This window comes from Silene latifolia, chromosome 5, assembly GCF_048544455.1.
Source record: "Silene latifolia isolate original U9 population chromosome 5, ASM4854445v1, whole genome shotgun sequence".
NCBI lineage: Eukaryota > Viridiplantae > Streptophyta > Magnoliopsida > Caryophyllales > Caryophyllaceae > Silene > Silene latifolia.
Window position 1 is genome coordinate 74,503,704 of NC_133530.1, and position 11,186 is coordinate 74,514,889.

The following is an 11,186-nucleotide window of genomic DNA, read 5'->3' on the forward strand; positions in this document are numbered from 1 at the left end:
GCATGTGATCAGAGGTAGGTGCTTGAAGAAATTGACTCAGAAGTTGAACAGAAAAGGAAATGTCAGGCTTGGAAATGGTCAAATAGATAAGCTTACCAACCAGCCTTCTGTACAAATCAGGATGAGGAAGCAAGGTCCCTTTGCCTGGTTCGAGTTTAATGACTGGATTCACTGGCAGCTGAATGCTCTTGGATTTATCCATGCCAAAAGTTTGGAGCAAATCCAGAGTGTATTTCCTTTGAGAAATAAATAGACCAGCATTGCTTCTCTCCACTTCTAACCCCAGAAAATATTTTAGTTCACCTAAGTCTTTCATATGAAAGGAGATGTTTAAATGATCCTTGAGAGCCTGTATTTCAGAAGTATTATCACCTGCAATTACCATGTCATCAACATAGATGAGAACGACAGTGGTGCTTCCATGTTCTTGCTTGATGAACAAAGAATGGTCGGCATGGGATTGTCTAAATCCAAACTGAAGCAGTACTTGAGATAATTTATAAAACCACTGACGTGGTGCTTGTTTGAGGCCATACAAGGATTTGAGTAGTTTGCAAACTTTTCCTTCAACATTGCTACTCTCCTCCTGTCCCACTGGATCCAAGATGCCATCACAATAACCAGGGGGTAACTTCATATAAACATCTTCAAATAAGTCCCTATGAAGGAAGGCATTTGCCACATCCATTTGGCAAGTTTCCCAGTTGTGAATAGAGATAACAGCAAGAAGAGCTCTTACTGTGGACATTTTTGCTACTGGGGCAAATGTCTCATCATAATCTATGCCATACATTTGCCTGAATCCTTGAACAACTAATCTGGCTTTATGCCTATCAACGGAACCATCAGGATTGTACTTGGTTTTGTAGACCCACTTACATCTTATGGCCTTTCTTCCCATGGGTAAGTCAGTGAGGACCCAAGTATTGTTGTCATGAAGGGCTTGTAGCTCAAGATTCATAGCATGGATCCACTTGGACTCCTTAATGGCTTCTTGAAAAGTAATAGGATCACTCTCAACAGAAGTAGAGCAGCAGATATGGCCAGCAAATGGCAAGTGGAGAAGAGCAACATTGGCTACAGTAGTGGGAGCCATGACAGGATTATTAACCACAAAGTCTTTTGTCCATTCTGGTGCTCTTCTGTCTCTCCTTGGTCTAGTAGATATAATAGGACCTTATGTGGGTGGAGTGACTTCTGGGAGCTCAGCATCAGGAGTGGCAGGAGGATGAGGATTCTGGTTACCTGGGGATTCTTCCATGTGAGGGCTTGCTTCATGTTCAATAAAAGCAGTTTGGTCCCCATCAGCTGGAGTGAACTGTGGTTGGTATTTTTCTGAGTGAAGTGTTGGAATGAACTGTGAAAAATTCTTGATTTTGCATGGGAACACTTCCTCAAAGAACTTGACATCTCTGGAAACAAACACAATCCTTCTGACTATGTCATATACCTTGTAGCCCTTTTGAGACAAGGGGTATCAATATGCAAGGTATTCCTCAAGGTTGAAATTTGTCCTTATCTCTGCTTGGATTGTAAACCATGGCAAGGCATCCAAAAACTTTCATCAGATTATAGTTAGGCACTTTCTTAAACAGGATCTCATATGGAGTTTTATTTTGTAATAGAGGAGTAAGGAGTCTATTAATAATAAATGCTGCTGTGAGTACACAGTCACCCCAAAAGGACAAGGGAAGACCAGAGCTGAATCTAATGGCTCTGCTGATCTCAAGTAAGTGCCTGTGTTTCCTTTCAACTACACCATTCTGCTGAGGCCTGTCAATGCAACTTGTCTGTTGCCAAATACCTTTAGACAAAAGAAATTGCTTACTATCACCCTCTGTGATTTCAAGTGCATTATCTGATCTAAGGATTTTGATAGTTTTCCCAAACTGATTTTTGGCAAACCTATAAAAGTGAACAAATAGTTGAGCTACCTCAGATTTGTGTTTCATTAGATATATCCAAGTAGCTCTACTATGGTCATCAACTAAAGTCAAGAAGAACTTATGTTTGTTTCTTGTCTCTTTTCTATAAGGACCCCAAACATCCACATGGACTAAATCAAACAGCTCACTAGCTTTATCAGTTCTCACAGGGAATGGTAGTTTTGTTTGTTTTGCCATTGAGCAGGGAATGCAAATTCCTTTTGGATTTAAAGGTTGGACACTTGAGATATGTTTCAGTTTATTGTCAGAGGCATGACCCAATCTTAAATGCCACAGATCTGAATTCTTATCATTGAAAATTGGCAACACATTACACATAATATCAGGTGCACTACAAGGCTTGAAAATTGTGCCCCCTGAATTTTTCCTTTTTCCTTGACTGTTAGAGAGTACAGACACACTAGCATTACATAAACTAGAATACTTAATCCTTGATGATCTATCAGCTAACTTAGGGTGTTTGGTGCCATCATTATTTAATAAGTAGTAGACACCCTTGCTCTCCCTTCCAAGTCCCCTAGTTGTCTTGGTTTGAGAGTCCTGTATCACACACATGTTTGCATAAAACACCACATAACAATTCATCTTGAGTTAATTTTTGAACTGATAAAAGATTATGTCTAAAGGCAGGGACAAATAGAACATTGTTCAAAGTTATCCCATTGAAGAAGGTGTGTGTTCCTGTATGGGAAACAACAGCTGTTTCTCCATTAGGTAAATTTATTTTAGGTTTATTTTGCAATTCCCTGACATTTTGCAGAAGAGTCAGGTCAGATACCATGTGGTCTGATGCTCCACTGTCTATAATCCACTCATGAGAGTGGTTATGAGCATAGCCACAATGTAGATAAGCCATACCTGCAAAATTAGCTTCTAGCTCATCCTCAGTATCCGGGTAAGGTCCCATTCCTTTTCCTTTGCTGGTCATGAGTTGCTCAAACTGCTGAGTAGTGAGTGTGACAGTGCCTGTAAAATCATTGGAAGCTTCTCCCAAAGCAGCATTTGCAGCACCTCTCCCACCTTTGTACTTCAAACTTTGCTTTCCTTTGTTCATTCCTCCTTTGAATCTCTTGGATCCAGCACCCTGATATCCACCTTGATATCCTCCAGAGCCTTGGTAGCCACTTTTGGATCCAGAGCCCGGATAACCACCTCTGAGCTTGTATTCCTGAGATTTTTCTGGAAATCTTTGTGACACAGGGTGATCAGCAGGATACCCAACTATCCTCCAACGGGTATTCTTGGCATGGCCATCCTTTTTGCAGACTGGGCAGTAAGGAATGGGGTCAGTATCCTTCTGATCAGCAGCACTAAAAGCTGAGTTATCCACTTCCATCTTCTCAACTCCTTTATAGTTCCTTCTCTAGGCCTCCTCATGCTGAAATAAGGCAGCAGCTTCCTCTACAGTTGGTAGAGGGGTCATCATGAGTACGTTAGTCCTCATGGTGGCATAGGAGGAGTGCGATCCATTAAACCGAAACAGACTTCCTCTCTTCCTGCTCTTTGAGTTGTGCATCAAGCCAAGCATTGATTTCAGGGGTCACTTGTGTGACAGGAGGCCAGTCAGTCATGATCTCCAAATTTTGCCACAAGATCCTCAATTCTGTGAAGTATTCAAAAATACTCTTATCACCTTGTTCCAGATCTTCAAGCTCCTTGTTGAGTCTGAACTTTCTTGCGCCATTACTGACAGAGAAATGTTTTTGGAGGTAATCCCAGATCTCCTTTGCGGTCTTGGTGTAGAGAACAGAATTCTTGATAGATTTCTCCACATTGTGAAAAATCCATGAAATGAGCAGGCTATTACATGTATCCCAAGCATCAGCTCTCAAAGGATCATCAGTTGGCCTCTTAACAACTCCAGTTAGAAAACCCAACTTCCTTTTTGAACAGATTGTTATTTCCATCTGTCTCTTCCACTCTAGATAGTTCTCAATCCCTGATAGCTTAACATCAACTACCAGTGGATGAGCACTTTCTGCTGGGTGGAGGTAAAGAGGATCAGTTGGCTCCATGAAAGATGGTGTTTTGGAAATATTTTCAGTGTTTGCGAAGGGATTTTCCATGAAATGAGTTTATTGTTTAGAGTTCAGAGAGAGTTTTGGTGTGAGTTTGTTGAAAGAAAGTCTGCTCTATAAATAGGCAGTGAATCAATGAATCAATGTGTAGTTGTTGAAGGATAGTAAATGCTCAATTCATGGACAGTTATCAGTCTCCTCATTCCTGAGGCTCTGATACCATGATGAGTTTAATTAAGTGTAGGAAGTATAAGACATTCAGAGAATTGTAGAAAGATCTTCATGTTGAATTTTCATTAATTGTATTATTGTTGAAGTACAATGCAGTTGAGGAAGTAATATATGCAGTTGGACAAGTCAATAAGCTGTGGACATTACCCAGCAGATAAAGCAACTAACCTAGCATACAAAGGACAGACGCAGTAGACTATGTACCATCTAAATACTCTAGTTTACATAGGATTCTTTTTCCTTGTTTTAAGATATGAATAAGCTTGCTTCTTAGACAATACTGATTTCCTGTTGCTGTCCTTTATACTCGAATTAGTAGCATACTTAGTTGTCTGATTAGTACTATATTTACAAGAACCCTGGTTCAGGCCGATTAGTCTTCTCAGCATTTACAAGGGCAATGGGCTGAGAATAGAGAAACACACATTCGAGAGGTACAAAAGCCACACTTAGAGGCATGAAAACCTGTAAATCTTTGGTGTATTACATGAAACCCTGTCTTGCTCATACAACCAAAAACAAAAACACGATACAACCAAAAACAAAAACTAAAAAATAAAATCACGATACAACCAAAAACAAAAACAAAAACAAAAACTTATATGCTCAGTTGTCATTATAGAGCAATTATGTATACGGCAAAGAAGCGTAAGGCATGAACTTCTATGTTCATACAACCAAAAACTAGAACTAACACTAACATAGAATTCAAGAAACCGAAGCATAAATACTGTGAATGACTAATTAAAAAACAAGATTAACCTTCTCCACAGCCAAGTTTAACTTTGAGTTATCAAAAACTCAAGTGAAGTAGCTAAAGGCTAAATACTTGGTACCAGTGAATCAAATGTTGGTTGAAACTCTATTAACTAAAAAAAGTCATTATTATTATTATTAAGGTGCAAATTTTTTTTATTAGTTTTCCATTTTCAATTTTTTTGTTTCATTTAAAATCACAATGGAGTAACTGATAAATATTAATAAGGTGAAAATTTAAAAAGTATAAATCCCCTCATATACTAAAAGAAAACTTCTCTAAACTTTCCCCTACAAAGTGCTCAATCTTATATATGGAAATAAATTAGATTTTTATTTATTAAACTAATTTTACATTCAAAATAATCAATACATATAAATTGTATCTCATATTATTAACTTCGTGACGAAAAAATAATTTATTTAAATAATTTGAGTTAGTTAAAATATTTTCATAAAAAACACAATTCGTGAAATTATTCAATTCTTTTGAGTATAAAAATTTGTGAGATATAAATCTAAAATCTATAACTAAAACAGTAAAAATTAAAAGTCTTATATTTACCGCGCACTAAGTCTTATATTTACCGCGCACTTGCACGGGATCTACACTAGTTCCACATTAAGCATAAAAGAAGCAATTCCAGTCGCTCAATCCCCTAGACAGTTGTTGGATGACAACACACGGACCTGAAATTACGACCACGACACACCTGATTGACCCGCAAATGTTCTTCGCAAACGTTCTTGATAGTGCTTGACCAAGGAATTGTTAAATTACTAGATTTGCTGCTGTCACCAAATGACTGCATATGGTTGGAGAGAGATTTTTCTCTCAACAGCAAAATTAATTTCTAAGAAATATAGAAAGGATTTGGGAATCCCTTTGACCTTTCCCAGTTCTCCCATCTTCTTTCTTTGTCCCAATTCTTAGCTTATTTTTTCATTATCTTATTCTTTTCTTAAGATAAATGTAGATCTTCATCTTTTTCATAGAGATGAGAGAAATATTTTTCAGTCGTTTCCTTTGATTTATTTTACCTTCTCTAAGATTCGACTTTATTGGCTCTCCATTTTAGCCTAGGAGAGCTAAATTTAGTCATATGTCTTGTTTAAAGAAGGTTTAATTAATCAAGGATTTAAATAGCATTTTGAGGTAAATCTCATTCTTTTGGTTTAAGCATCACTTGGAGAACGAATGTCAGTTTTACTGATCGGATTTTCTTCACTGTTTTGGACTCATCTGTTTTCCAAGGCTTGTGTTGAATTGAGTAGTATCTTGCTGCTTTTTTCCCGGGTTAATGTACAACTTACTTTAGCTACATCCTTTTCAGTCTTTTGCGTTTGTGTGATTCTTTTAAAGGGTTCTCTCTTTGATAGTCGTAGTCTTTTTGCCCTTTTATCCTTCCAAGTAACTGATTTTCTTTATGGTAATTAAAAATCTTTTGATTTTTTTTTACGTTCTCATCCGTATGGATGTTATAGGTTGATTTTAAATTAACCTAGTTTCCTTTCCTTAATAAAAAAAAAAAAAAATGACTGCATATGGCAGCTCTCCTACAACAATATCTTAGGATAACCAACATCTGGCTCGACAAAATTCGGGACAAGGTTGGTTATCGAGTTGACTGTGAATTTACACAAATTTTCATTTAAGACGTAATCATATATCTGTCTTAAGTTTAAGACGGTCAAATAATTTACCACTTGTTATAGTTGGGAGTTGGAACAGGTACCTTGTTAGGACCCAAACCAATCAGCGCCACATATTGACTAAACCTATGCATGACTCAATAAAAATTAGCTTAATATTATCCAAATGAGAAGTCATTGGACAGGTACCTTGTTAGGACCCAAACCAATCATGCCATAGATGCACTTAAAAGTTGATTGCTCCTCATGTGTATCGGTATAAAACGGTGACATCAAGGTAGCAATCACCTTCGCCTATTTGCCGAGGAAAATCTTCATTCTTCAAGAATTTTGCTTCGCCCTTTATAGGTTTACGGCCTTGGGACAAATTATCACGGACAAGTGAAACCGTCAGGTCAGCTTTGATGATTAGAAATGAGTCTATTGGTATGGATATCAGAGGTTTCAGCAGTGTCAAGGTGGAATCAACACCATCTACTCGCAAACCGTCATCTTTATCATAGAAGAGGAAATTTGTGAACAACTTGTCCACGCAGGAACACCTTCCAGGCTCAAAACTGCCATATAGAGCGTAAATTTCTCCATTAATTACGCGCGGGAGACATTTGGCACTTAGTTTAATTTTCACTTCAGCGCATACTGCTTTTGGGAAGATTGAGTAATGGACTGCGGCAAAACCTTGCTCCCCTCTAACAACGCTGCAAATGCGCCTTTCGGCAACTAAATTGCTTTCGAGATCCAAAGGGTCAACATGCCCGCAGCTGATAACTGCCTCGCTGATAGCATCCCTGAAATCTACATCTATAACCAAGGGTAAATGAGACATAGAGAAATGATCCTGCCTAGGGCCATGAACTATTATAGGCATTCCTGATTTATGACATTCTACAGGGCAGGATTTATCTATTCTGAGAATGCATTCTGAGCTCAAGCCAATGGTGACATAAACAGAGCCATAGAACTTGAATGGCTTCAAACCTCTGCTACAAACCACTACAGAAAACACCTCCAACAATATGTCCATAGAACAGGGAGAAGGAATGCGCCTGATACATTAAACGGAAAATTAGTCCACCTCATGATCCTTATACATATTACCAATTTACCATCAATATATGGGGTCCACATACCGGTTAGTAATATAGTCTTCATGTGGAATGCTGTACATTTTAAGAAAAATTAGAACATGTCAGATTTTTGGCTACTTTTATGATACACAACATATCACTAAGAAAAAATGAGGTCTACGTACAAGTAAGACGAGGTAGATTGCCTGGACTCTACCTGTGCAAAAAGCAGACAGCAAAATCAGGAAACTAATGCAACAACATTGAAATTAAGGGAACATGGAAAAGGCCTCTTCAAGTACCTTATCACTTTCAACTGGATCTTCTTCACGTACCTCATCACTTTCAGAGTTAGTTCTGTAAAGTTCACGATATACACCACTACTCCAAACAACTTGCACAAGTATGCCCTCATTTATCCCCACAATATCCTTCTTACAGTCTTCGGGTCTGAATTGAACCTTGCCCTCAGCAATTAGTCCAGCGGTATCACCATCATATAATGAGGCTTCAATTTGTAGTGATGAATAAGCGGGGACAACGACCACCGATCTTGATAGATTGATAAAACTCCCACACTGGACCTTTACACAATTTTCTCTCGGATTACTAAAAAGGGAAGTCATTTGAGATTTATTGCTAGAAACAGATGATGTTACAGACCCATATAAGTTAGCAAAATGGGAGCAGTTATGTTTATTGTAGTTGGTTACATCCTCCTCCTCCTCCTCCCGTTCATTTTGAAAAAGGTGGGCATCGTCGTTGCTGAAGAATAAGATACTTACAGTGGCAGTAACTGCATAAGGGAAAGTTGCATAATTCACTTTTACATAAAAGTCCTCTCTGCCACTAAGCTTAGAGCAATATTCTTCATCCCATCTATCTTTACCACGGGATATATCCAAAGTAATGTTGTCGAGTAGGCGGAGTTTGGAAGAGGCAGCAAGGTTGACATGAAGATGGACATTGTCGGATGGTATAATAACAGTATTTTCCAGGTCCTTTTCAACGGTTAGCAACAAGTTGTCACCGGAAACTATAGACTGTGGGTCGGATTCAGGTCGGCGGTAGATATGAAAGACACGACCATGCTTATCACTGACCTCAATATATCCGTAAACTCGACAGTCCTTAGTTAAGCAGCTGCCATGTAAGCTGACATTGAAGATTTCAACAAGTGGAGCAACATGAAGACCTTGGTAACAACATGGTTTAACATCATCATTATCCAAATCATAATCCCAATCCGTATGCCTATCCAAATCAAAGTATGTAGTTTATAAGTCACATAAAATCGATTGAAAGGAAAGATGGCAAATAAAATGACAACTAGGTTGTCATTCAACAGAGGGACAACTACTGAAATACATGTATGTACAAATGATTTTTCGCAAATAATACGAATTCCGGGATCTAATTACACAGTATACAAATCAAGGAAATTGTAATTTTAGGGGTTTTTATGCACAATTATACCAAGTTTCATATGATCAATTGCGCATATAAAATAGTTAGCGGAATAATGGAGTTACAATATACTTGTGTACAACCACCATATTAAGAGCAATAGCAATGGAAGAATTAAAAGAGGAGTTTCATACCCACAAGGAGCTCGTTAACCATTGATTTACAAAATAAGAAGCTCTTTTATGTAGGGATGATTATTAAATGGTTCGGAACGAAAATAGGTTGGACTGCCATACTTTGGTCCTGACCGGACCAGACCGAATATAAAATGGTCCGGTCCAAGGTCCAGTGTAAGGGATAATTTGGTCTTTGGTCCCAAATAGACCGTGTACCGAAATGTGGACCAAATTGGACCGTATATAAAAATTGGTTAGAAAGATTTGTTTCCATATTATCTAACTGAATATTGTACATAGCTTAGCGCCTATGTTAGGGTAAAATTTACCAACCAACTGCCTCTGTTATAACACAAATATACACTCTTTTTCGCCTCTGTTTGCATCTTTTATAATTTTATTTATTTAAGTTGCATGTGTAGGCAACTAGCCATCATTTGTCATTTTTTTATTAATGTTTAACAAAAATAATGGTTACATTATTAAACAACTTGGTCCAATTCGGTCCCTTTGGTCCAATCCATGTATTTTTATGATCCAACCCCAACCGGGCCGAAGTAAATACGGTCCTGTCCATGGTCCATATTTTTTTTTTTTTTTTTTGTAAAGTATGGTCTTCGGATCAACTCAAACAGCCTAGAACGACGAATAGCCCTAGTTTTATGATACTGGTTTTGGTTTTTAAAGTAAGAAACTGGTTTATGTCCAATGTCAAAAGAGAGGAGAAGAGCGAACCACCAATAGTATAAAACTGAGAAATAAAAAAAATATGGTATAAAATCACAACCACTGCTATTGCCCTAATCACTAGAAATTTAAGTACTTATTGTGATCTTAGGGCTTATATGCACAATTATACCAAGTTTCATAGGATATAGATTAAAGGACATACCTGGATTGTAATATAGGTACTCGCGATGGGTACATCTCATTCTCCAATCGGCTTTGATTTTTTTTCTTAGAGTTCTGCTCATTAGTTTTGGAAAAATATAGAAGTGAGATGTTTCTTGTAAAGTCGATAATATCAAATTGTTTATTACCTAATCCTAATAAACTATGTGTACTCTTTAGCTTCCTCAGATAATATATTTCTTTTAATACTAGTTCTCTAATTCTTCTTGTAAAAGGTCGAAATCATCATATTTGCTGAAGACTAAGATACTTACAGTGGCAGTTCCAGCATATGGGACTCGGAGATAACTTACTCCAGCATATTCTTCATCCCATCCATCTTTACCACAGGGTATAGCCAAAGTAATGTTGTCGCATAGGCGGAGTTTGGAAGAGGCGACAAGGCTGAAATGAAGAAGGAGATCGTTTGATGGTATAGTAACAACATCTCCCAGGTCCTTTTCATCGGTCAACAAGTTTTCACCGGAAACTATAGACTGTGGGTTGGATTCAAGTCGGTGGTACATAAGAAAGACAAGACCACACATATCACGGACCGCAATATCTCCGTAAAGTTGACAGTCATTGGTTAAAGAGCTGCCACTTAGGCTGACATTGAAGAATTTAACAAGTGGTGGTGGGGCAACACGAACATCTTTCAAAGATAGCATAAAATCAGCCTTAATGGAATCCCAATCCCAATCCGAATCCGAATCCGAATCCGTATCCGTATTCCTATCCCTATGCGGACTTGTGATGTTTGGGCTACAATCAAAGGAAAAATGACAAATTAAAATGACAACTAGGTTGTCATTCAAATACATGTATCTACAAATGACTTTTCGCAAATAATACGAATTCCGGGTTCTAATTCCACAGTATACAAATCAAGTTTTTATGCACAATTATAAGATATAGATCAAAGGACATACCTGTCTGATAATTTTCTTCCTTGGGATCGGTCTATCTCCATCCCCCTTAGATTTTTTTGTTGTTCTGTTTCTTGTTTTTTTTTTGTTTCAGGGTTCTGCTTGTTATTTA

At 37.8% G+C, this 11,186-nt stretch overlaps 2 protein-coding genes across 4 annotated transcripts; both read right to left on the reverse strand.

Annotated features, from left to right (window-relative positions):
• Positions 1–3,415: 3,415 nt before the first annotated feature.
• LOC141655540 (uncharacterized) lies at positions 3,416–4,012 on the reverse strand. The gene has a single exon (XM_074462615.1). The coding sequence runs from the start codon at positions 4,010–4,012 to the stop codon at positions 3,416–3,418; it is 597 nt and encodes a 198-aa protein (XP_074318716.1).
• Positions 4,013–6,542: 2,530 nt separating this feature from the next.
• LOC141657562 (uncharacterized) lies at positions 6,543–11,175 on the reverse strand. 3 transcript variants are annotated; one of them, XM_074464836.1, is made up of 8 exons: positions 11,078–11,168; positions 10,421–10,910; positions 10,147–10,220; positions 8,457–8,925; positions 7,974–8,255; positions 7,857–7,888; positions 7,735–7,764; positions 6,543–7,650 (listed from the first exon to the last, which is right to left on the reverse strand). In XM_074464836.1, exons 1-8 carry the CDS (start codon positions 11,116–11,118, stop codon positions 6,849–6,851), a joined length of 2,220 nt encoding a protein of 739 aa, XP_074320937.1. In that variant the 5' UTR covers positions 11,119–11,168; the 3' UTR covers positions 6,543–6,848. The 3 variants fall into 3 exon arrangements, with proteins under 3 accessions (XP_074320937.1, XP_074320935.1, XP_074320936.1); XM_074464834.1 differs by having other exon boundaries at positions 7,974–8,925; positions 11,078–11,175; XM_074464835.1 differs by having other exon boundaries at positions 8,007–8,925.
• Between the last annotated feature and the right edge of the window lie 11 nt (positions 11,176–11,186).

Bases quoted from the DNA above. Each gene is read 5' to 3' on its own strand.
- LOC141655540 (XM_074462615.1), bottom strand. From the start codon at position 4,012: ATGGAAAATCCCTTCGCAAACACTGAAAATATTTCCAAAACACCATCT.
- LOC141657562 (XM_074464834.1), bottom strand. From the start codon at position 11,118: ATGGAGATAGACCGATCCCAAGGAAGAAAATTATCAGACAG. The intron at 10,911-11,077 runs GTATGTCCTTTG...CTTTGATTGTAG, and splicing joins GGAAGAAAATTATCAGACAG to CCCAAACATCACAAGTCCGC. The intron at 8,926-10,146 runs GTATGTCCTTTA...TGATTTGGATAG, and splicing joins GTACCTATATTACAATCCAG to GCATACGGATTGGGATTATG.